Source organism: Hippocampus bargibanti, linkage group LG02 (assembly GCF_051943395.1).
Source record: "Hippocampus bargibanti isolate YZ-2025 linkage group LG02, ASM5194339v1, whole genome shotgun sequence".
Classification (NCBI taxonomy): Eukaryota; Metazoa; Chordata; class Actinopteri; order Syngnathiformes; family Syngnathidae; genus Hippocampus; species Hippocampus bargibanti.
In genome coordinates, this window is record NC_142735.1 from 10,779,200 (window position 1) to 10,806,948 (window position 27,749).

General features: G+C 39.7%; 1 protein-coding gene across 3 annotated transcripts in view; it reads left to right on the forward strand.

The window, feature by feature from the left end:
• mid2 (midline 2) overlaps positions 1-27,749 on the forward strand; it is an 87,611-nt gene that overhangs the window by 35,979 nt on the left and 23,883 nt on the right. For 2 of the 3 annotated variants that reach the window (XM_088988567.1, XM_088988556.1), the window contains exons 2-5: positions 10,471-11,336; positions 21,860-21,925; positions 23,456-23,551; positions 27,543-27,650. In XM_088988567.1, coding sequence (XP_088844693.1) covers positions 10,527-11,336; positions 21,860-21,925; positions 23,456-23,551; positions 27,543-27,650 — 1,080 coding nt within the window. In that variant the 5' untranslated portion in view covers positions 10,471-10,526. The remainder of the gene's footprint in view (positions 1-10,470; positions 11,337-21,859; positions 21,926-23,455; positions 23,552-27,542; positions 27,651-27,749) is intronic. The other variant, XM_088988575.1, reaches the window with a different exon arrangement.

Here is a 27,749-nt window from a genome sequence, read left to right on the forward strand (position 1 = left end):
CAAGAGGCTTCGTCAGCTAACTAAAATTTGCTGGTAGTTTATATATATATATATATATATATATATATATATATATATATATATATATATATATATATATATATATATATATATATATATATATATATATATACTGTCCAGACGTGGTGGTGCCAGACTGATTACTTCCATTGTCCTGCCTGATTATGGGTCTACGACTGGCCTGATTGCCCCATTCGCTCTGGTATCATCAGCATCACTAAGCCGATGTTGCCTAAGAAGCCTGTTGTTGTAATAACAATCCAAATTAAACCTCACCCCACCATGGTGATTTAGTGAAGGGTTTTTTGCTGTTTTATTAAAATAGCTTATTTTACTCCCCTTTCAAACAAGCAAATTTTAGTTTGCTGACAAAGCCTCTTGGATAAGAAGCAAAACGTCGGACACCTTCAAAGAAGTACAGATGACTGCTGAAGAAACCTCAACATAATATGAGGTGTTTCTGCTTTTTTTACTCAAGTCTTAGCAGTAATCTACCATTCGCTCATCTGTGACACTGAATGTGAAAGAGGAATGGATACTTTGTTGGAAAGTTGATACCAACACATTAACTCGTTAACTGCCTTTCCCAAATTTATTCGGGAATTGAAAATATGAGGAGTGCCCGTATTTGTTGGGGTTTTAGTTTTTCTTGCGGGGTAAAGGGGGTGTCGTTAAAGCGCTGGTCAGACCTCTGGCATTTGCATTTTGTACAATCGCCCCCACTTGCACCTCATATTACTCCAGACCCAGATAACTTAGGAATGTTTTTTTTTCTGATGAAAGAAGATAGTTTAAGGTTTCGTATGCTGCATATAATCTTTATGCTGTCCTAAAACTCAATATTCTGTGGGTCTTGGAATTTGAGTGAGAATTACAAAACCCCTAGTACTCCAGTGGACATATTTTTGCACACATCTAAATGAGTTAATGATCATGTTAAATTCCACATTGGTCTTTGGTGACTCTTTTGATAAAAGAATAGCAACCAAGGATGGCAAATGTAAGCAGAGAAATATGTATTAAGAGATGTTGCGGGGGTGGGGGGACTAGTGGAAGCAGCCACTTCAAGGTATTCACATGGTTAGGAGTGCCATATCATGTAAAAAAACAAAGCCGATTTGCATTCCAAATTATAATGAGGCTACTGTAGAGTTTTGCTCCGCTATGAAAGTGTGACATGTAACACAATAGTGTGGGTCGAGTATGATGTCAAACATTCACTGTCTCTGTTTCTACACAAATGTTTGGCATTATGTCAAACCCCACTGTCGGATTAACGCTCAAACAACAGAGCTGACCCCTTTTAATGTTTTTGTGCTGATACAGACTGGTGAGGCATAACAATTGTGTCTGACATTCAGTCTGGAAAAGACCAGAGAAAAGAGGAGTTTCAGTATTGAGGAGAGGGAAACATGATTGTCGTACAAGCTTCGCGATGAGTGTGAGGGATTTTGCTTCAATCCGCCAATTCCTCAGAGGTTCTTATCAGCATCGTCTTCATCCAATGTTCTTCATGCATTCAGTGATTACTTCTCATAACAATACAAGAAGCCTTGTATACAGTATTGCTTCTCGGTTGTTTTGGAAAGCTCAATTCAATGCTCACATCCATAGATGCTCAAAAGGTTTTGATATCACATTTAATGTCAGTGGCTGCCATCAATATACAGTGGAGAGAGAGAGAGAGTGTGAGAGTGCGAGAGAGTGAGATCTAGAAAAAAAACTAAAAACATTCAATTTCCTTGTTATCTTGTCCAAGAAAAATCGTAGTCTGCCTTCGTTTTACACTGCAACACGGCTACAGTGTTCAAGTTAAGGTCAGAGTGCAATCAGTCTGTTCAGAAGTTATCAATAGCCAATTTAACTTCCCTGATTAAACACCTAGGAAAGTGCTGGGACTTAAATGAGTTTTCCTTCTTGTATTTGGCCCCATGAATAAAAACAGGACATCAGGAAATAGCCCCAAAGTGTTTAAAATTAAAAAAAGATTTTTCCTGGTGGTATGTTCTGAGATTTGTGCCCTACGTTTGTCGCAAATATCTTCTGATATGATCAGTGTTCTGCAAACTGCCGTGATTTGTTACCTCTGGCTATTGGAATAAGAGTGAGCACCTGCAAAAGAGTCAAATCAGTGCTTGATTAGAAAATACATTTCTGCAAGGCAGTGGAGGCTAAAGTCAATCAAACAGCAACCAGGGAAAAACAATAGCATGCTCACGCTCCCATCAAAGGAAATTCCCAATATGAGTGTCATATAAATAGAAAGGTCTGCCTTTGTAGCACCAGACAGAGGACAGGAACCACCCCCACCCCGATGCTTCCAACTTCCACCCCAATTGCAAGGTCTTACTATTTTCCTGCCACTCCTAAGTCTCTTCACCACTCATTTTAGTTTGATTTGTTTTCAGGCAGATTTGTTTGTTTTTGTTTTTTTGTGGCTTTTTTTAAACGTGTATATTTTATTTTATTTTGCCCTCGCTGTGTTTGTGGTCATCTCGCTTCCTTTACTTCTGCATCCTTTTATCTCCCCTCTTTCCCTTTTCTGGTGATCATGAATAACTGAGAGACATAGTAACACATCTCGCTTTACTGGACTAATTGTGCTTTTGCCAGAGTTGAAGTAGAAAGTGGTCCCCGTAGATGCATTTACAAGGTGGGGAGTGCATGCTTGCACTTTGGGTAGGAAAGCTTTAATAGCCTATGGTCAAGAGTGCCACTTACTGTATATGACTTGTAACCCAAATTATAGAAGTATTTATTGTGATGTTGCTCTTATATTTATATGGCAATGGCATCTGTCAAACATGCATCAACTCATGTTGTACACATGCTGCCAATTCGGGCTGTACCAAGCTGGACCACACAGATGCTGGCCCAGCACCCTGCAAGCAGCCCCACTTCCAAGTCAGGATCCAGATTTCGGCCCCATTGACTCATGCGTCATCATCTCCCTGCATCTATGAACCGTACTTTGTCTGGTCCAGGGGTATAAAACACGTTACAATTTAGCGCCTCAGATAATTGGGATACACAAACCCCTCAACCATAATAATCTGACTGCTCAGGTCGGATGACCCAGAACATGATCCCACCCACCCCTCCCACAGCCTCTTCAGCCTGCTGCCATCGGGTCGGAGACTGCGGAGTCTCCGAGCCAATATCAGCAGGCTCAAGGACAGTTTCTGCCACCAGGCAGTCCGGAGACTCAACTCCCTCCCAGCCCTGCCCAGCCTGCCCCTTCCCACTGCCACACTCACCGAACTCTGAGTACACGCTACATGCTGTACGATCATCCTGAACTCTATTTTTTGTTATTTCTCATTAGACAAGACCTCACTTCAACCCTTTCTAGTTGTTTGTTTTTGCAATTACGACATTACGTCACTTTATGTACGTCACTTCCTCACTTTACATATGTCACTACCTCACTTTACATACGTCACTACCTCACTTTCCATACGACACTACCTCACTTTACATACAGAAATTACATGTATTGTCTGTTGTCAATTGTATGTCTTTTTTAGCCACGTTATAAGTGCCTTGCATGTCTTGCACGCTAGGTCCGAGAGGACATTAATTTCATCTGTGCTGTATGTCATGCATATTAGCATATTTGACAATAAAGCTGACTTTGACTTTGACTTTGACTTTGACTTTGATGTTGTCAAGACTTTATCAGGTGGCTGACTTGGAATTTTTCAGGAAGCCCCCACAGGAACTTGATGAAGTAGCTTGGCCGAGGCACGTCCGGGCTCCTCTGCTTAAGCTTGTGCCCTCGTGATCCAACCTTGAATAAGCATAAGAAAATGGTGATAATGGTTTTCATGTTGTTTAGTGAAGTATGAAGTGAAGATATTGCATGACATTGCAAGGAAAATAATCCCCTGTTGAGGTTGAAGTGTAAAGAGGTAATGTCTACCCTTCTGTTGAGCTTAGTCACTAAAATGAATCGTGTGTGTGAAAGTGCACTGTTTATGTCACAAGCCGACACATAAAAACACTGTCTCTGACAGTTAGTTTATTCTAGACATTTTGCATTCATTTGACATGTTGACTCTCAGGGCATGAAATCCACGTGATAATACATTTTGTCAGTGTGTTGGTAATGCATCTGACATCTCATGGATTAGCTGTCTGCCTCATTTTAGTTCAGAATCATACGCAGTTCCTGACTGTGTAACCCGGGAATATATCATCAATCTTGATAAAGAAGTGGATCGTTTTCCCGAATGTCTAATATACTGTTTATACGTTGCATGGGTGGTTTATGAATTGCAATTACCCACGGAAAATATCTTTTTTTTTGGAAGCCCAGAATGTCGTTTGTGTGGCACAGATTGTTTTTTTCACCCATGTCTGGGATGCATTTAAATATTTATAGAAAATTGGAGTAAAAGGTAAGACTTTAAGGAAATGTCATGCTCTCTCACACACACATAGTCAAGATCGCATTGAAAAAGCAAATGTGATTGTCAGCTGTCAACGCGAACACATTTGCTTTCGGCAAGTAGTTTAAATGCTCTATCATGAATTCATCATCTTGTACGACATGATCACTTGCATCATTTTAACAGGTGTTATCAATAAATACCATAGTACAGGTTGACAATGATTTCTTTCAAGGTGGAACAAGGGTGTTGGGGCAATTCCATTTAAACCCATCGAAGGGCAATTTTGATACAATTTGCTTGCATTTGTGTGTGAGAGATGGAAAATACCCCAGCTGGCTTTAGGCGGGGTTCACCTTGAACTTGAAGCTAACCAATCGCAGGGAACACAAAGACGAACAACCCCTCACACCTACAGTAAGTGTTTTACTGGACAAGACAAACGTGGTGCTGCATAAACTATTTTGCACCTGATTGGTTTATGGAAATATAAGGAAAAAAGAAAAAATAAATAAAAATGTGAAGGTTAGAATTTCAAACCATCTAAAGACTCCGCAATGGTGGAAAAATATATAATAATAAATAATATGAGCAGTTTAGGGCACACCTGCATGACACTAAAGCACAAATTGCATAAAGAATGAAAAACGAAGTGCTTTCCAATGAGCTCTACTCATCCTGACCCATCCAGTATGTCCGCCCACATATAAATGTGTAATAGGCTGTCCTCCCAAAATATATTTGTAATGGAAGCATTGCAAAATGATGCAGGATTGTGGTTCCACTACATTGGCGTTCCTATGAAATCCTCTGCAGCTCAAAAAGCTGAGAAGACGTCTTTTGTACATTGATTATGGAACGGCAATCCACCACCACCATCATTTTAATGAAATCTATCTGGATAGTTTTAAACAAAGCTTCCAACAGTCATGGCTCATATCAAAGTGTAACAACCTAGCAGTGGCAAGGTAACTAATATGAATGTGAGACGAATAAAGGTACATCCAGTCCAATCCAATCCAATCCAATACAAGTAGCAAGCAGAAAATACACAAATAAAGAAGCTGGGTTAAAGCCTAAGCAAAAAAAGTATATTTTCTATTCAAGGTGAGCACACTGAGAAGCACATAATGTATTACACTGTGCCCACAAGGAAAGTTTCTTTTTGAAACTTAATCCAACCTAATGCTATGCTCAAGCACAGCTCATTTTTATACATAATTGTTGCATTGTGGCAGGACTGGAAACAAATGTCATTTAAATATACCTAGGAAGAAAATGTAACCCTATAGGAATGCAAAATTCACGAGAAAGAACCACATGCAGTACCATCCTGGCCTGCATAAATACAGTCTGTCTTTAACATTACCTCTACGTGTCCTTTGGCGTTGCTAAAAGTTTACAGAATTTAAAAATAGGTGATATCAGACAAAAGGTGACCAACATGTTGAACCATTTGAACCACGACGTGAACGTTTTTTTCCCCCCAACTACACAGAAATATCAAATCGTTCCACTCATTTTCACTTCTCACCCAGTTTATTATTTTTGACTTTTTATTTGAGGAGAATTTTTGTTCATCAATTACTTCATTCGAGAGCCTACTGGGGCCTGACTTCTGTCATTGTGGTTGTGATGTGTCCCTGACATCTCACAACCTATAGTTGAGTATTTCACACTAAAATGGGCTGTGAAGGCTTAAGATAACTTCATTTCAACTCCAAGACACCATAGATGTCTGTGCCATGCCTGTCGACTTAAAATTGGGCTAGATTTGTGTATTCTAACAAACAATACATACAAATTTTCTATTTCTATTTCTATTTCTATTTATATTTATACAGTAAAGTCTCGTTATATCGATATTCAAGGGAGTACGAAAAAATATCGATATAACCGGGACTATCGATATATCCGACCCTGTTTCCATGTAATTTTCTCCGTGCGTGCATAGAAATAGTATCGATATAACCGGGACTATCGATATATCGATATAACGAGACTTTACTGTATTTATATTTATATTTATATTTATATTTATATTTATATTTATATTTATATTTTAACAAACAATACAATACACAAATACATTTGTGTATTCAGCAAAAGTGGTGTTCCATAAGTGGTATGGATGTTTCAAAATAAGAGGACTAACAGAAGTGCAGTGTGAGCTGCTTTAATCTTACTTGTTTTAACAGCATTTGTAAACATGCCTCAAGTGTAAAATGTATTATCCCGTGTTAGGTATATTTGCCAATTGATCGTTTTTGTCTTTTAAGCCAATTTTAATAATTGATGATTTTCATGCTCCTTTAAACACGATTATGATTTTGTAAGCACATTGAATGTTAAATCAAATGTTAATAAATGCAAAATTGCAATCTGAATTTTGTTGGAGGGATTGGTAGTCGTGTCCATGGTTAGGTGTAAAATTGTCTATCTTCATTGAAACATGAAGTCAAGTGGGCCAGTCTGAGCCCTGAAAAAAAAAAAAAGAGTCCCACTCCCTCCTGGGCAAAGCGACAGCAACATGAACACTCACAGACTAGTTTCGCTGACTGTGCAGGCCCAGCCAATATGATTATGCCAATATGATTCCATTCAGAGCTACCTTCGGGACCACAGACTGGAAACAGCATGTATGCCTGCTGCTGTGTGTTCTGAATATACCAGTGAAGTCGAAGTCACCCTGAAATGTAAAAAAAAGTTTTGTCTTCAATAATTCGAATTGTTATCTTGTACATTGACACTGGCGTGTTTTACCTTTGTAACTTGATATTAGACAGACATGAAAGTCACTTTTCATGCGCAGGCTTGAGAGCCATTTCTGAGGTGCAGTGAATGGGTAATGGAAACACCCATTTGGCTGTGTGACTGTTTACATTTTGAGAACAGGCATCAAAAAAGTCTGATGAAACCAACGTTTTCTCGGGCTGTCACAGAGTGAGAATGAAAGAGAGAAAAGTCAAGTTGAGGCTAGGAGGAGAAGGGAAAATAGAGGAAAATATGAAACCTTTGAATGGATGGAAGGAACAGCCTATGCTAATAAGTTTTTCCCCTTTTATTCCGTGACGCAACAGCTCTCATGCATGTTTCTGGTGTCATATACTGCGAAGCAACATAACTTTGAATATCAAGGCTGTCTAATGTTTTTTTTTTTTTGAGGTCGTCTTTATTTCCGAAAAAGATATTGGCAGCAAATAACGAGTAAAGTGAAATATCTGCCCCTCACACTGAAAATCAATTTCATGATAGAAGCAAAAACATAATGTACAAACTTCAACTCAATCAGGTTTCTGAATTCCAAAGGATACACTTAAACAATGTGCTGCTTCTTAAGGTTTATAAGCTCAGCTGAATGCATTAGGGGAAATGCCATAATTTTGGTTTTAGAGTTGTTTGCCAACACTGTCAAAAATGAAAGTATTCATCGAACTGCGCTATGGCAGCTTGTGCACATAATCATGACTTGTGTCCTTGGAAGAAATGTGAATGATGTCTCTGAGTTGCACAAACAGGCCAGTTAGGACCTAGAATGTGATGTGATGGCCTCTAGCCTGGCATGTGGTTACGTCATAAACGAATGAATGGAAGCTCCTTGTTTGACTGATTGAGACCGGCCAGCTATGATACAGAATGTCAAAATTGAGATTTTCTTTTGCCACACTCAGAGCTCATAAAAAATAAGTAGCTCCATTGAATTAAGCATTAAGTGTTATGTTGAGGTAGGTGGGCTGATAAGCTGACTCATTGTATTTCTAAGTTTTTATGAACAATTGTAAAAATTGTTGGGTGTGACATGCAACGTGGGAAACCGTGAATTTGTCAGATTGAAGATGTTTTGAACTTTAGTCATTTACCTCTGCTGTGTATTACCGTTTTGAGCCAAATTGTAGTGGCCCCGCCAGCATCTCTGCGATATTGATTATTTTTTGTAGGTGGATGAAACACGTGAAAGCGTGTAGTCTCGGCGGACATAATGGACACAAGTACCAGTAATAAAAGACGGCGCTTAAAAATACACACACTCTCCACCAGTAGATAAATAACGTGATTTGACACATCCATCCATCCATTTTAAGAGCCGCTCACCCTCATGAGGGTCACTGACATACTGGATTCCATCCCAGCTCTCATCAAGCAGTAGGTGAAGTACACCTTGAATATATTGGCGATCAATTGCGGGAGACATAGTGACAAATAGCCATTCAAACTCAGAGCTACTCACAATTTAGAGTGTCCCATTAACCTACCAGGAGTAAACAGAGGTACCCAGAGATAGCCAAGGTGATTTCCCCCTTTATCATTGCCATGCTTTTAACATTAATCTACCTATAGAGCCACACAGGTGTGAATACATGCTGTACATTAATAGTAGCTTCTGTTGTTCCCCAGAGGTTTCTCATAAACAAGAATCGCAGACTACAGGCGACAATTGTGTGTGAGGGTGTGCGTGTGTGTGCGTGTTTGTGTGTGTCCATGCGTGCATGCGTGTGCGTGTGTGTGTGTGTGTGTGTGTGTGTGTGTGTGTGTGTGTGTTTACCACTTTTGTTGTGCAGCTCTGTGCCCTAAGTGGCTCACCCTCACTGTCTGTATTGTTTCCCCAGGGTGACATGGCTGAGTCTTAATAGGCCTGCTGATGGTTTATGAAAGAGGGGTGTTAATTATAACACTCCGCTCCATTAGGCGCAGTCATATTAAGGTTGTACCGCTTGAGCTTCAGAAGGCCAGACTGCTGACTCATTCTCGGGACAGAATAATGAAAAGAAATCAAAGCTGCTATCAATTTGATGGTCTTAATGATCGGATTCTGTCTTGAGTTTGGAGTATTTGTGTCATTGGACATTTTACATCTCATTATTTGCCAAACTCTGGTGAAGAACTCTTTTCTCTGAAATAAATGACTCCTGTGTTTTCTTTTATAACATGTGCAGCATTCTGGTGTGTGTTTTTTGTTCTACCAGTGTTTAAAGTTGAGGAAACCATCATCCTTCGAGTTGTTCTAGTTGATCTTTCCCTGCTTTCCCTCTTTGTATCCTGTGATTTGTTTTCCTTTTTTTAATTTTTATTTTTATTACGATTATTATTCATTTTCTGCCCTTGAATGTGTATTAGCATTTTTTCTCCTTGTTACTTAAACGTTGGAGCTAACTCTGTCCCCTCCTTTTTGGTCGCACAGTGGTAGCTCACAACTGAACTCTGTTTCGCCTAACACAGTTGGGTTCCATGCTAATGACCATATAAAACCTTTGACGAATCACAAGAATGCGTATAGAATGAGTGCACATGATTGTAGAAGCTGTGCACATGCCACATAAGCTGCTATTCTAAAGGTTTTACTCGTTGCCCAACCGTGGGCAATATGATTGATCCCTTTTTCAAAAACTCCTTTTCGTTCTGCGCTTAGCAAATGTGCATCCTACATGGTGTAGTGGATGTATGTACTGGCTTATTGACTGGAGGACGGCATCTGCAGATGATTATGCACCATACTGCAACACCACATCCAATTGAAAAAAAAATCTACGTGACAGTGAAATCCGGTAAGATGGGGTGGCCAAGTGATTTCAGAGCACTGACAGCAAGGGAATAACCAGCAGGAAAAGCCTCCGTTCTTCCTGGTTGGCTGCTTTGTAAGCACTTGTAGATGTGCACACATTTGCAATGGGGTGCTTGCTCTTATTCGCCTTTGGTCTTGCTGCCATCAATATGTGTCCTTTGGTCAAACTCCAAACATGGACCCATTTTAGTTCTGCATTTGACACCTATTTTGACAAGCAAATAATGTATATCGATTTTTTTTTTTTCAATTGACTAAGAGTAATGATTCTATTCCTAAAGCTCGAGTTGACGATTGTTACAGATTGTCCATATTTTGTTCAGTAACGTTGAATGCTTACTTATCACACCTGTAACACGGATATCTAAAAATCCAGCAACCCAGAACAAGTACGGCATTTGCGATGTGCATGTACGTACAAGACCAAAGTGGTTCTGCATTGTGTGATATTGTTTAATCCGTGATCATAAATCATTTATTTCTTCTTTTTTTTAACAGGCAAAAGGCCAGCTTCTGCGGTATTTGATGTTACCTTTAGATAGGTTCAACTGAAGATGGAAACACTGGAGTCTGAGCTGACCTGCCCAATCTGCCTGGAATTGTTTGAAGATCCGCTACTCTTACCGTGCGCCCACAGTCTGTGCTTTAACTGCGCCCACCGCATCCTGGTGTCTCACTGCTCATCCAGCAAGCCGCTTGAGTCTGTTTCGGCCTTTCAGTGCCCCACCTGTCGTTACGTCATCACGCTGAATCACCGCGGGCTGGAGGGCCTTAAACGCAATGTGACGCTGCAGAACATTATAGACCGCTTTCAAAAGGCATCCCTGAGCGGTCCCAATTCGCCTACTGAGAGCCGGCGCCTGCAGCGGCCCTACACCGCCGCCATTAGTGGCACAATTGGTGGCGGTGGTGGCGGTGGCACGAGTGGAAGCAGCGCCAGGAGCAGCCCGGCCACTTCCAGCCGCCCCCACCCGCACGCCAATCACACCAATCACATTAACCACACAAACGCCAACCACAGCCCAGCTTTTGTGGCTAAAATGGATCTGCGCATCTGCTGTCAGTTCTGTGAGCAGGACCCGCCTCGCGAGGCCGTCAAGACTTGTGTCACCTGTGAGGTGTCGTACTGTGACCGCTGTCTGCGAGCGACGCACCCCAACAAGAAGCCCTTCACGAGTCATCGTCTGGTGGAACCTGTGCCGGACACGCACCTCCGCGGCCTAACATGCATGGAGCACGAGAGCGAGAAGGTCAACATGTACTGCCTGGTGGATGACCAGCTCATTTGTGCCCTCTGCAAACTGGTCGGGCGGCACCGGGACCACCAAGTGTCTACCCTCAACGAACGTTTTGACAAGCTCAAAGTAAGTCCTTTGTTCTTTTCGATTGTCATTAAGTATTTTATTGGTGGGACCTACATTTGTACTTGATCATTTGTATGTAAAAGCTGCGATTTGCATTGCCGTACTTCACAACTTAACAGAATAGTTTTGGGTGTTATTCTCAACCATGAAATGTTTTATTAGAGACACGACTGCATATCCCCATGATCAAATTTGATCAGTGAGAGACACAAAAACAAGCTTTCGAAATAGCGTGCTGGTGAGCAGAGAGAGACTGTGAGCAGAAAGAGAAGGCAGTCATGATAATACTCGATGAGCTGGCATTCCATGTGACCGCTATGGTTTTCAGAGTCCCGTCATAAAAAGAGAGAATGCTGAGTCAGGGTGAAAAAAAACAGAGGTACGAGCTGGAGCTAATTCTACCACCAAAGACGATAGTTGGGGTTGAAGACATGCAAGCAACTGGAATTTTCTGACTTTTGTAAATAATCGTAGCCAGAAACAATTATGTAAAAGTCAACCTATTGAACATTCATTCAGAAGTGTGGCAAATGGTGAAACAAACAAATGCAATATTTGAAGCATGGAAAAAAATGAAACTGATATAACAATTTTGCCATACTGGTAGCCCACCAAACAAGGGACTTTATTTTCACAAATACAGTTGAATTTCAGTGATGAAATTAATGGTTTTGTGGTTATTAAATTGCTGAAATCGCTGACCTTCCGGGGGCTTCGCGCTACCCCCTGCACCCAACTGAAGGCCTGCGGGCCCCCCAGTCCCCCACCTTTTTTTCAGACTTTTTTCTCATTTGTCATTCTCATCTCTGAGGACAGGTTCACAGGTTTATAATTGACAAGAATTGTATATTTTCAAGTTTTATTTTAAATGCAACAAATGTAATGGTACTAAGCCACTGTTTTTTTCTTTTAAGATGAAACTATAAATGGAAACCACCAAAATTAATGCCAATAGGTAGGCGACGGACATCCATCCATCCATTTTCCGTACCGCTTATTCCACATTAGGGTCGCGGAGGGTGCTTGAGCCTATCTCAGCTGTCTTCGGGCAGGAGGCGGGGGACACCCTGAATTGGTTGCCAGCCAATCGCAGGGCACACAAAGACGTACAACAGTCACTGTCACACTCACACCTAGGGACAATTTGGAGTGGTCAATCTGCCTGCCATGCATGTTTTTGCACTGTGGTAGGAAACCGGAAGACCCGGAGAAAACCCACGCATGCAAATTCCACACACGGAGGCCGAACCGGGACGCGAACCGGCAACCTCTGCACTGTGAAGTCGGTGTGCTAACCACTCGACTTCCGGGCCGCCCGGCGATGGACATTATCCCTTGAATTGTACATTGTGTTTATTATACACTGTCTTGAAGCGAGGACATGCACATTGTTTCTCTGTGCAGTAAGCAATTTTTGGTTGTGGTAATTTACTGATGGGAACATAGCAATTACATGGTCAAGTTCTCTTCAGTGTGTGACAAACTATCTAGAGGGAAACGCCACAGAGCCGTGCTCTCTGCTGCAACGTAAGTTTTGTTTTAGAGGAAATGAAATTCCCAAATTCTGTATTATTGATGATTTGTGCTCCCATAATTTTGTTTCGTTAACTTTAGCATGCATGTGTCAACGAAATTCAACCTGCTCACCATTATTAACTTAACCCACAGGGAAGCTGTGTTGATATTTACTTCTGTCCCCGCATTGTTTTGAGACTTGTTTATCGACTTTTACTGGGAGATGTGTCCGGCTCTTCGAATGCTTTCGCCTCCACTTCATAGCTTCATTCTCGAGGTTCTTTGGAAATCTCTTCGCAGCTAAAGCTATGAACTTTCTCTTTTTAAAAATCCTCAATCTTGTCCACGTATGGCACAGTGGAAGCTCAAGTCCCAGCTCGAATTCTGCTGGCAAGTGCCAGTTAATCCAGTTTTCAATCACGGCAAAAGGAGGCACAGGAGGTCTTATTAGGGCATCCCTAATCATGGACGATGTAGGTCAAGAGGTGCTTTATATATTCCGCTTTTTACTGCACCGTCCGTCTTGGTATAATTTTTTTTATTTGAAGTTAAAAGTATCTTCTCCACAATGACACTCACTGAGGACAAGCACATGCTGCGCGTCCGCTATTTTGTTCCCCTCATGTCTGAGAATCATCACAGTGAAAACCTTTTGCATATTAGCTCTTGCGGCCTTTTTAAAATTGGGAAATAAAACCTCCAATGAGCAATAACATATGGCATGGCCTTGCTGATGATGAAGTAAGAAAAATAATGCTGCATATTGATGCTTAAATTCCATCAGGAATGAGAATGTGTAATAAAACACACACAGATTTGATACAGTAAAGTCTCGTTATATCGATATCGGATATATCGATAGTCCCGGTTATATCGATACTATTTCTATGCACGCACGGAGAAAATTACATGCAAACAGGGTCGGATATATCGATAGTCCCGGTTATATCGATATTTTTCAGACTCCCTTGAATATCGATATAACGAGACTTTACTGTATTTTTGAATGTGTACTTAAAAAGAAATGGCCAACCAACCAGATATCGTGGTCATGGATAAAGGGCAAAGGAAAGCCGTTGTCGTGGATGTAGCGGTCCCGAGTGATGGTAACATCAAAAAAAGGAACATGAGAAAATTGAGAAATACCAAGGGCGAAGAGAGGAGCTGGAGAGAGCCTGGAAGGTAAAGGTGACAGTCGTGCCTGTGGTGGTCGAACTCGACGAGTGGTTGCAACAGATCCCAGGAACAACATCGGATATCTCGGTCAACATCGGATATATGGGGGACAGACACCACCCATGAGGGGTGAGACGATGATTTTCTCTCTCTCTCTCTCTCTCTCTCTCTCTCTCTCTCTCTCTCTCTCTCTCTCTCTCTCTCTCTCTCTCTCTCTCTCTCTCTCTATATATATATATATATATATATATATATATATATATATATATATGTGAAAAAGCAGAAAGAAGAAGAAGAATTCAAGAGACTAATTTAAAGCACAAAAAAAATCATCAATCGCAACCAGTCATACAATTCCTCCCATGAAGTGATTATAATTCAGTGCCAAGGCAGACGACTCATGGATCTTTGGGTGACTCATTTCGACCTAGTGTTTCTTTTCTTAACCGTCTTTTACTTTGGCCCTGTGGAATAACCTAATTATGTCGCCTTTCGTCTCCCAAAAGTGAGACTTGTCTGTGTGCCTTGATTGCAAGATGCTTAGGGTTAAATAATGACCTTTATGTGAGACAAACAGCACAGCCTCAGTCCCCCGAGGATAGCAGGAAGTTCTAATTCATCATGGCTCCTAAAATAGACCATCGGTTAGTCAACTTTGGCGCTGCACACAGTGGACAATGGCCACTCATGATTAGTAGTTGCACACTAACACAGTCTATGACAGGCATGTTGAATTCCGGGCCTGGAGGGCCACTGTCCTGCTTGTTTTCCAGATCTCCCATGTGCAGCACACCTGATTGAGGTGATCAGCTCATCAACCATCGCTGAAGCAGCATTAGAACGATCCTGATTATTTTAATTAGACAGGTGTACTGTCTAGGATATACAATTTACTACTCTTCAAAACGCTCAGGAATATGGAGTGTTGGCACTCTTTTGTTACTGTGCCTGACGTCAGGCACGCTGAGCCTAAGTCATGCTAAATGCTTAATCTTACACAAGGTCTCTCCTCACACTTGAATGCGAAACACGGCATCAGGGATTCAGCATGTTAAGCGATGTGACATACCACAGTCTGACTGTGTCTTTCTATTCTGGTCCAGCCATCTCCTCATCCCTTGCAGTATTCAATAAAATCATTTGTTAATCATCCTGACCGCAGCTGCCACAGTAGCAGACTTAATATAGTGGCGCTACCTTAATTATATGTTCCCTGACCTCATCTAGAGCCTACAGGTTGGTTGTATGCTTGACTGGCTTGCCCACTGAATCCAATCAAATAATAACAAAAATCAGTTTAAGGTCAGCTAAATCATGAGTATGCAGCTGTTAAGAACATCACTTTTTTGTGATACAAAAGGAGACATTTTGATTTGTGTGTAATTCATGTTACAGGCCACTAAAATGAGTCGCCGAAGGGGCGAACATAGTGAACCCCGGTGACCAATATGAGTTACTTCAGGGCTTAAATCTCATAAAATGAAATGTGCTGTGTCTGAAGGAGTAATATGGATTGCCTGTGTGCTGAGCTCAGCGAAAAGTTGTAGAAAAAGTGAAAAACAACAAACACTGAAATGATACAATTATAAATGAATCAAATGAACATGGCATAATATCAACACTATTGGCATGGTGTGGTTTTAGTCCAGATATTGGTCCAATCTGTTTCTTAAAATAACTCATTCAAAAACATTTACATTTTAACTGAAAAAGAAAATGACATCTAAAGGCTTCAAGACACGTCTCTTGCTGCCAGATGAGTTCAGACAGATGAAGAGGAGCACAAGAAGATTAAGGTCAGGGCAATGCAGAAAAATTGGGAAGGGGCGACAGCTGACTTTGTGGAAGAGTGACGATGAAGCATCATATGTGGCAGCAAAGAAAAGACAAACTTGTGGGAAATAGAAAGCGATGTTGTTGAGCTTCATTGTTCAAATTTTAAATGACAAGCACTCACATTTGCTCACAATAGCCTCCAGAAAATTCTTAGTTTTGGGCTAAACTGTGTAATGTTGATGCAGAGTTACAAGAAGATGATGTCATTTTTCGAATATGAGTATGAAGTATAAGAATGCATTTTAGGGGCATCTGGTTATGCCTTTGAATCACTCCTCTTATGTTTCTTTCAGTATTTCTACCTCTGCTGTAATTGATGGAAATGTTTTTGAGTCACTAGATGAACACTGAAAAATAAATACACTAGATTCTAGTGTATTTATTTTCTATTTGTTTAGGGGAGAGGGGGTTCTAGATATCACCTTGCCGTTATTTGCAAATCAGCCCTGTATTTAGAAACAATATATTTGACATCTGCATTCCCTTGAGCAGAGAATCTTCTTTGAAGAGAGAGTGAGAATTGCACACTTTACTGTAGGGCCTGCAGATAAGAAAAGCTATGTGTTGACCACACAGCTCAACCAGCAAGCTTCGCGTTTCTCGTATTTGTGAAGCGAATGTGATTCCCTGCCCTAGTCCCCCACATAGCGTTACAGTCCATGAGTTGAGGTATGATTATCTGTAGTGTCACTTTGTCATGTGTGATATGGTGAAAGAGTGCCAAGAACCACTGCGGGGGTAGCTGTGTGACCGTGATGAAAACTGGTCGTCAGCCATTGCAGCTTGATTGTGACAACAAATATGTGTCTCTGAATGTATCTTCTGGGATCGAGAAAAAAATATCTTGTTGCATTTATTCTTAATTATTTAGATGTAAATTAAAGTTAAACATTAGTTGTTGTCTTTGTGCAGAATGTTTTGCATGTCTTTTTTTTGTCATCGCTGATATATATCTCAAATATGTTTGAACGTTAAATTCCATGCTCAGTGTCATAAAAAAACTATGTTACGCCTTCATTCATTGTGACATATGTTCTAGCATGTGTGTGGTTTGGTTTTAAAGCTGTATGCCATCCTAACGCTCCTATTAAACAGAAACGTTTGGGGGCACAAATTCAACAGCGACAGTATACCTTTTTGTAGCCGTGTTGTTCATCTCCACTACTGTCGTACAACCATTAGGAAGTCTGTCGTCTTTCCTTAATTCAGTGTCCGTATTCCTCTTGGAACGACACAATGTGCTGCTTGTACCTTTGTGGCATTTTTAAGTATAAGTGTAAATGCTCAAATATATCATGTCAATTTCCCCAGGAGCCATCGGCTAAACTCGTTCAGTCAGAGTATGTGTTTGCAATGGAGACCAGTCTGAAGGTGACAGTTGCATCATAAAATCTGCTTAAAAGCTTTAACAGCAACCTTCACATTCACGACTCTGCAATGCAAATTCTATGTCAGACACTGTGTTTTTTTTTCATGAGTTCTCAGGTGTTATTTATGTCCTAAACATACATGGAAAGCCACAGTTATTTATTTCAACCGTAATTGAACTACTTCATATTTGGATAAAGCTAAAAATAATAACCAAACAAATACACATGAAACTGAAATTAAGCATTAAAAGAATAAAAGAAAAGTGAGCAAACATGCTCTAAAAATTGCAACAGTCTAAATGAAATAAAATGTAATTGATTATAATCCTAGCATGTTGTTGCATACTGTTTAACTTCCCGTTTTCTCTGTGCTGTGATTAATTTGTGTTTTTTTTCCTCTTAACAATTAACAACCTGCCAATTTGCTGGTCTTTATTTTACTGCAAATTATGTATTACTCTCTAAATAGTTCCTGGCAAGATTCTGTTAAAAATGCACTGTCCATCTACCTAATTTAAGCATGTTTTTGTTCGACGTTTGTTTAAAGCTGGTCAGTCAATTCAGGGTCCCTTTCTTTTCTTACTGTTTCGCAACTTGGACCGTCCAGTTCAAAGGGACCTTTCAATGTATTTAACCTCGTTGCTGGTCATAAAAGTTCAACTTCAAATCATCCTCGAATGCAACATATGCATGTAGTATTTTTTGCAAGTATTATTTACCTCAGCTTTGTTGTTTTGCACCTGAACAACAAATCCCTACAAACCACACCGGCGGTTGAGCAAATGAGAATGGCATGCTGAATCATGAGCAGCTTCTTGTGACTGGAGCATATTTACTCTAACCAAAGATGCCTGTGCAAAATTGGATCTCGGCTCTACAGAAGCAGTCTGTATTTACTTTGAAGCTAATCAGACTTTGTTCGGTTGTCCGCATTGTTCTGTTTTTTAATCACGTATTATCTTTTTTTGCAGACATAGTGTCTTAAAGAAACAAAGTCATGGAAACATACTGTGTACATACCCAATATCATTGGTGCTTTATCAAAGCTGTGTTGCAGGACCGGCACAAACCCTCCATCCTAATGGTAACGGCTTCATCAGGAGTCACAGTGGTTTGATGCTACAGTCAGAAATGTATCAAACCACAGCTCAGCACTAATAACAGCAAGCTGATGATATCATTTGCTGAAGATAAGAATCGAGAAAGGTCGCAAGTGACACAGCATCCCGCTTCAATGATGAAACAATTTCGAAAATCTGCACGTGTCCATCTCATATATATTCAACTACCCATGGTGCTCAAGGCAGTTCTTAAATCAGTGGGGAGATGAAGGTTTCGCACAGATGAGACCAAATGTATTGACGCTGATAACAATGAGCGGCTGTAGGATGAAAAATATGATGACATTGTAATGGTCTATTGGTCCCATTTTGTTTTAATCATCTCCCTAAATTCCATTTTAGAATAGTTCAGAAGTGGCACACACTCACCAGCTTCACCATTCGGAGCACCTTCAGAGATCATGGAAGAAAATAATCTCATGAATTGACGCGTAATATGTTAACCAAAGTGTACCGTGCACCACTAAAAAAGCCAAAATGGTAACATTAATCATTTGTAGCTGTTTACTCACAGTGACATTTGTCGCATGATTTTTGTTCAGGTCTTGATTTTGCTGACCTCACAGTAATATGTAGTTACAGTTTACACAAATCACACAGATTTTATTTTCCTCGAGAAAGTTAGTTCGTTGTTCATTTCCAAGTGAATCTACACTTGAGATAAAGTGAACGTCCTCAACATGTTAACCATCCTTCATCTTCATTGCAGTCCAAGACGAATGAAATCATGATAAATTTAAAACATCTTAACGTTTTTGCTAAATTTTAAAACATCTATTTATACTTGTCTAAAGGCATATATGGCTATCTGACACCACAAAGATCATCACGAATCAAACGATAGAATCTGTGGTTTGCACCTTTTCCCCTTTTCCAGCTGCTACTGTGAGCAGTATCACTGATAAGTGAGACACATTTTGAAGTAGTTTGGATATGACCTGGTCAAGTATTTGCTAAACATGAGCAAAGTGATTCTTTCTACTCGCTACTATTATTGTGGCACTAGTCTCAGCAGGCATGTTGATTTATTAGTCCCCTTTAACGAATGTCTCAATCCTCTGTCCCCCATGTGGCCAAAAATTTAAATATAATCACATGTATCTCTGTTCCGGCTGGATATTCCCGCATTGTTAGTGAGTCTCCTGGGAAGCCAGCAGTTGAGGTTGATTACGGTTTGCCATTTGTCCTTTTATTATTCTTATGCCTCTTGTGCTTCCGGTTTCTCTCCAAGCATTTTAATTCAGACTTCTCAGTGGAGACTTGACCACAATATATTTTCGGTTTGTTTCCATTCATTTATTTATTTATTTATTTATTTATTTATTTATTTAGTACAACCACTTGAAGGAGACCGTTCACTGCCTAGTTCAAACGCAGGTCAATATCGCAAAATTAACAGTTTTTGCAAGGTGATACGCAAGTGTTAACCTTCCAGCAACTTTCACACATGACAATTAAGGCCTTTAACAAGTGGGCGACATTCCAACCCCCATTCTGTAGGTTGCACCAACTAGAATGTTATCCTTTGGAGAAAAAAAAGTTTCCCAGAAGGCTCATGTTACTGACATGACTTCACTTCTTCAAATGTTCTAGTGGCCAACAGATGTAAAGAAAGGCCACTTCTTTTCTGTCTGTCTTTCATGAGTTTTAATCACTGGTTTGCCTCGGTTCTGTCTATGTCTCTGTCCTGCTGAATAGCGTGTTCATTGGGGAGGATCCTGAATTACTTAAAAGGAGGGAGGGGGCTTTGAAGTTGGATACTTCCCCTCAGGATATTCTGACACATTTTTGTTGTTGCGGTTCCATAATGGCCTAATGATTTTGCAACTGGACGGTTCCATCTCACTGCACAAGGCAGAGCAAGATTAGAAACCTAATCAGAATATTTTCTGTGTCTTGTGCTGTCTGTGTGTTGTTTCATACCTGAACTTCAGTGTCACCTTTTTATGGAAGATATTTTAAATGTTGTTCAACAAACGTATGAAAGCCACACATACAAGCCTCTGAATAAGGAGTGTAATTGAACTCCTGATGTTGTAAATTGCCAACTAGTCACAGTTTTCAACACACAAACTTTTTTTAGCGCTGGTTTTTATATATTTTTATATATATATATATATATATATATATATATATATATATATATATATATATATATATATATATATAACCATGAAGGCAAGTTGCCTTTCATGAACATGATGTCACGTAGGAGGGTTGACCGGAGTTGTGATTTCACCTGAGTCAATGTGCTGTAAGCTGCTGCAGTTGTAAATGAAGCAAGATGGACGAAATGAGAGGTGAAACAGCACGAACGCTGCGCAAGTGAGGAGAAAGACAATCGGGTTGGAACGAGAAAGACAGACAATGACAAAGAGACAGGACAATGAGGGTGGAGGGCTGCTGGTGATCAAGCCACAGCTTCAGTGGGCGGCGACGATGCCAAGCTGTCTCGCTCCGCACATGTCTTTTTCCATCTCCTCAATCTCCATCTCCAAATTCATTGCAGTCACCGCACTTCAATGCTGGATGGAAGACAAATGATTTTCTTGTACATCTCTCTAATAGTCCCCATACCTGTCCTCTGTAGCTCACCATGTCTCGATGCTACTGAAATGCAATTCATCACTCCTTGGTCACTTGTATAGATTGGATTGGATTAGCCTTTATTAGACTCGCAGTGGAAAAAATTACATTGACACCAGCAAAGTTATGAAAGTACGATGAAAGGAAATGAAGAAGTAGAAAAAGAAATACAGAAGCTGCTGTAAAGGCAACTACTCTCGCAGCGCCATTTTATAGTTAAAATAAAAAACAAAACAAAATAAATAATGTCACACAACACAAAAGACACAATCTTAATCACTTTCTGCACCCTCTTTGTTGCATGAAGCAGTTGTAGATGAAAGAGGACAGGATCAAAGCAACCTTTTCACCAGTGGATCAAATACGTCATGGTGGAATGTGCACGTCTGCTACAAGCTAAATGTTGAAAGTGAATACAAAGCTGTAGCATCCATTGACGTCACATCTCGTGCCCCACATAAATCCGCTTCAATTCCAAGCCGCGACAGTTCCACATATGCATCGGCACTCTGCGCTGACGCTCCTTTCTTCTCATCGCGGGCTCCTTAAGCCATCCAGCCTCAGACTGTCCGACAGCACCAACCTTTCTGCTGAACAAAGCGGGACAAGTATAGATACGCTTCTGCTGTTTCTCCATTTCGCTGCTCAAACTTTAAACTCACACTTGAGCCGCAGCTATTTCCATCTTCACCTCTTAACTTACGAACCACCAAATCCATCCAGGGTTTAAGTTGATTGTGAACTTCAACAAGGCATATTGAACAAATATTCCAGAGCGTAGAATGTGCACCCCAAAAAAGAAAGCTTTCTCTGGAAAATTTTGTTTCGCTCGCTTAATAATATGCTTCCATTTTCATGTATTTTTGGTGACCTCCTGTGTGTATGTGTGCTAACACTTAACTTGTTAACGTGTTTGTAGGCTTATCAGATGAGCCCGGGCAGAGTGTCAGATGCGGTAATGGAGGCTTCAAAGACAAGCGCTGCGGTGAGTTCTCTGGCTGTCCTTTCTCAACTATCCACTTTCACACACTCATCCCTTCTGCTGGGGTGCACACAGGTAGACTCCTAAAAAACTGGGATGGAGATAAGCCGGCTAACTGATTATTAAGTCTGCACAAAGTAAGAGATAAGAGATATGAGGCCAGGATGAGGCAGAGGAGAGATGGGACAGTCTGAGCAGTGACCAGGTGGCGATCAGCTCCCCTTCCTCTTCACATTTATGAGAAGAACTCCTTAATGCCTGCCGCTTGTCTGCTGCTTTGTTCTCGTCACAGCTGTTATTTTTGGTTTGTTTGTTTGTTTGTTTGTTTTTGGGCAGGGGTGGTTGGGGGGTAGCTTTGCTACCCGGTGCTTCCGTGGTTTACTTTTTCCCTTTGAAACACCCTTTTTTGTGGCCTCACTTTTTTTCATTTGCATTTTTATGTGGCTGCATGTGCCTTTGCATTGAATTTACTGTATTATTATTCCGTCAAAAGTTGTTACTAGAGAGGTGGAGGTATGCCCTGGATAAGAGAGGAATGAAGATCAGTCACAGAAAAAAAATTGTAAAAAATCCTCGAGGGTCATTGTTTTTTATTTTTCATTTTTTTCAATATACTAATTTTCATCATGAAGTTAATTAAAATATTAAAAATTCAAATGTTTAAATATGCAACATTTAAACATTTGAATTTAGTTTTGAGGATTGTTTTTGCCATAGAATACATTATTTTTTTTTTTCTACTAGGCCTCATTAATTTGAGAAAAAAGTGCCAGTCAGTGATATTTTTTTGTTGCCAGTCAATGATATTTTTGCTTTGTTTTTATTCGAGCATTTTCATCTTTGCTTTTTTATGCTGAAAATCTAAAAACAGAGACGCATTGCTCTAATCAGCGACTTGTTTTCCTGACTCAGTATGACAATAATTACATTAAACATCATGCTGACGTCAGGCAAAATCCTCATACCGCCTAAATTAACTTTTTTCGGAGACTCTGAAACGCAACACAACACAAGGATACTGTGATACCGATGTGCGCCCCCTTAAACACGCACACATACACACACACACACACACACACACACACACACACACACACACACACACACACACACACACACACACGACTGATGAAATGCGTTGCATAGGTCAAGTGAATTATTTGTGTTTGTTTAAACGCCGTGTTTTGAATTATTTATGAATGGACAATGTGTATCCACAAATTCAACTGAGTCCGAATTATATTTATAATGAGCTGCCTGCTAAAAAGAAAGCAACATGGCTGATTTTATTTGTGTCACAAATCTCTATAAAATATTATGTTCTATTTTGAGATATAAATGGCGAGTTGTTTTTTTTTTTTTTTTTTTTAACCACATCTACATCATGTAGATGTGGTAACTGCTTCTCATCCCTGACATCTCAAATTTACAGCCAGAACGTCTTCTGAACCTTTACAGAATATTTGTATTGATAAATTATCTTCTTTGCCCCTGCTCCTTGGTCTGCTTCTTTCTCCACCGACATCTGTACAGCAAACCTTGGAAAACAACTTGACCAACCTTGTGAAGAGGAACAGTGAACTCGAGAACCAAATGGCCAAACTCATTCAAATCTGTCAACAGGTTGAGGTATGCAGCATTTTCTTTATTTCTCTGTTTATAGTACTGTATGGGATTATTAATTGGAGGTCAAGCAGGAAAGCCAGCCTGGGTTTCAGTGGAAAATATGGAGCCGTAAACCTTTTTTTATATGTTCACTTTTTTTTAATGGGTTGTGTTATTTCTGGTCAAAATCAAAATTTGAAGTCACTTTAATTGAATGAAAATTCTTTATGAGGGATTTATTGAAGAACTGCACCGCAATGTTGTTTTACAATCATCTAAAAAAGAAGAGCTTTCATTTAAAAGATGAAACTGCTCTTTTACTGGGTTCTCGCAATGGGTCTTTCGAAGACACTGAGCTCAGGGGCGAGTGCACTTTAGTGCACTTTTTCAAGTTAAATTCTGAGCTTTGATTGAAGCCTCTGTGAGCAGTCAATATTAGCGATTATCATCACAGAACAGGCCCAACAATTGTCAAGGGGCTGTTATGCAAGGTAAAATGCTGTTCGAAATGAATGAATGAGTACTGCCTTTCTGTTTTTCTTTCCTTGTCTTTTTTTTCAATTTCAGAGATTGAGCAGAAGTATGCTTGATGTTAATACTTCTAAATAATTGAATTTCAAGATTTTTTAAATTCAAATATACAGGCATTAAGTGGTGCATTGACTGAAAAGTTTAATTTGTTCCATGATTGTGCTCATGCCATCTTTCCTCATTCAAATGAATGGAAGCGTCATTAACAACGACAATGAAAATGCCTGAAACACCTGTTACTTACCACCAACCACAAATTAAAATAGAAGTCTCCATCCAGTAATATAGGTTATGAAAAATTACAGTAGTAGTTTAGTTTCACTGAAAGTAGAAATTAAACATCTTGTACATCACTTCGTGCGTCAGCGTCTATTGACACTGTTTTGCTCTTTGTGGTGTGCATGCCTTGGCCAAAACTAATTATTCTAATCCATGCATAATAAATACAAGAAGAAGCTGTTCTCCTCTAAAATCATTCAGCTTCAATAATTACATATTTTTCACTGCGGAAAAGGAATGTATGGGTCTAAATTGTGTTGTACTGTCTGTCTAAATGAGTCGCTCCATGGTTAAGATGCCACAAAAGATATACTAGCTTGTTAGCATTAAGGTAGTGGAATTCCCTATGTTAGTGCACATGGTTTGGTGTCACGAGCAATGTGAGCACGTTTTACTGTGAACCTCAACAGGGATGCAAAATACGTACAGCTTGAAGCAGGTCATTTTAAAGGGAAATGAATTGTCTTGAATTCCTGACAAAACTCAAGTCTTGCAACTCAAGAGTTGAAACGAGAAAAATTCCTAATTGGGTCAATCTTGAGTCAACGTATACAGTAAGTGTGGAGCATTGTATTTGAAGTACAGTCATTTCCATTGTGGTGACATAATGTTGTGGTGTTAACAAATAGCTGTCTGCAGAAAATGAAATCCCAGGCAGGCAGTTCCGTTCGTTCCTGTTGATCTATTTGGAACGGTGTTGTGATTGAAATGAAATGAGTCAATACAGTAGTGTCCAGTTCAAGCGTAGCCATCAAACACTGATCTGATTGCACGACATACACACACACACACACGCACGCACGCACACACACACACACACACACACACACACACACACACACACACACACACACACACACACACACACACACACACACACACACACACACACAGATCCGCCAGATGAGATTTGAAAAGTTGTTTTTTGTCCAAACCAGAGTCGAAGAGGCACTTTTAGTTAATGAACTACGAGTAATTCATTAAGTGTAGACAAACCCGAAGGTGTGTGAAGAATGTCGATACTTTGTGCCTAAAATGATGCAGTGTCAGAATTTATCAGTACATGTCCCATTACCCAAGTTATATTTTTTTATAGATTCTGTCCTGTTCGTTCGTCTGTGTAAGCTCCGTCCTACAGGAGTTGTCCATCGATGAAAAGGTTTCTTCAGCCGTCATTCTGTCCTGTTAAATTATGTTTGGCCAAATGTATCAACACAATAGACTGAATAATTCAAGTCCTCCAGCCCACCACCAAGCTCCATTTTACCAAATTCATGTCAACACATTCAACGGATAGCGAGGTTCAGTTCTGTCCCTGGACAATTTTCAAACTTTGGATTCCCCATGAGAATACCACACAAAGTTTTAACAACATACACACGTTTGTAATGCCGCTTGAAAAAAATGTATTTGGGGGGTTGTTCAGTGGTTAATTGAGCAGTATTTGCTCATCATGCAGCTGCCACGCAGACAAATGTGCCTGCTGAAGGCTGAATGGGCATCGCCACATCATTAAAATGCACATACAATTTATCTGTCGTCAACAGACTGTCTGAAAAATACAGAATAACAACAGAGATTACATTGAGACATCACACTATCAAGCTTGATTCAGACGTGTCGTTGTCTGCTGGTGAACACTTCCTGTCAGCTATAAAAAAAATGAAAAGAAAAAAGAAAATGAACGTATGCCATTACAACCCTTGCTGCAGATTAACTCAACCTAACGATTTGGCTGATTGCAACCCGAAGTAAATGACATGTCTCATGTTACTATTCTTTGATTCTACTGAGAATAATGTGCTACTGGGGTCATATTGGACTCTATTGTCTTATTCCAGCATATTCCACTGGGAATCTTCCCTTGTCAATCCTTTCAGCAAGTGTTTTCATTTTGTCAATGTTTCACTGCACAAGTTGAGTAACCAGGGGAACAACGTCGTGATACGTAATGATTGATTGCTACAAAAAATGGTTTATACATTTGGAAAAAAAGTCTTCCTAAAGAGGATGATTATTAAACCTTCATGTAATATTTGTTTCCACTGAGAATAATGTGCTACTGGGGTCATATTGGACTCTATTGTCTTATTCCAGCATATTCCACTGGGAATCTTCCCTTGTCAATCCTTTCAGCAAGTGTTTTCATTTTGTCAATGTTTCACTGCACAAGTTGAGTAACCAGGGGAACAACGTCGTGATACGTAATGATTGATTGCTACAAAAAATGGTTTATACATTTGGAAAAAAAGTCTTCCTAAAGAGGATGATTATTGCTTGTCAGAATCAAAATTGGATTCATTGGCCACCTCTGCAAAAACACAAGGAAGAACACAATAAATTTACTTTCCCAGTTAAAACCCGTCTCAACATAACGCAAACACGACAACAATGATCAACATGCATTGGTTGTCGTACATGCCGGTGTGCCGTCTACTATTTTCTTGTCATTATTTTAACATGAATATTACAACATGCTGTTGATTTAATAATAATTCTTTCCATTTAAACCTTCATGTAATATTTGTTTCCACTGAGAATAATGTGCTACTGGGATCATATTGGACTGTATTGTCGTTCGTATTCCAGCATATTCCACTGGGAATATTACCCGGTCAATGCAATTTAAAAGTGATTAACATGCATTGGTTGTGGTACATGCTATCTACTATTTTCATGCCATTATTTTAATGTGAATATTACAACATACTGTTTATTTAATAATATTTCTTCCCATTTAAACCTACATGGAATAAAAAAAATTTTAATGTCAAAATTCTGCAGAAATTTACCCGACATGGTCTTTGGTCATTGAATGTTAGATGAAGCGGTCCCCATTGTGAACATATATATTTTATAATACTAGTTCAGTGCTATTTTTTGTATGTGTATGAATGAATAGCTGAATAATCCACCACTTAAGTCGTTACAGTAGAAATTGTTGGGCCAAACAAATTATGTTCGATTTGAATATGTAAGCAGTAATTTTAATTGCTATGTTCTTACTGATCGAAGTCTGGTTTCTATTTTTTTTTTTTTTTTTTTTTTTGTATTTTACTGCTACTTCAAAGAAAGACAAGAGCTTAATCAGTTATTTTTAGTTGACTAATTTACTGTCATTGATGACTGGAGACACCCGATGCATTATTTTATCTGGACTGGTTGTGAATGAGTTTTAAAATTGTATTTTTGTTGTCCTCTACAGGTGAACACCGCCATGCATGAAGCAAAGTTGGTAGAGGAGTGTGATGAGCTGGTGGAGATCATCCGCCAGAGGAAGCAGGTCATTGCTGTGAAAATCAAGGAGTCCAAGGTAAAGCATTCGTGAATAATCAGTCAGTTTTTTTTAATCAATAGATTTATTTATTTTTTTAACCACGGTATAGTATTTCAAATTGTCAATGCAGAAAAT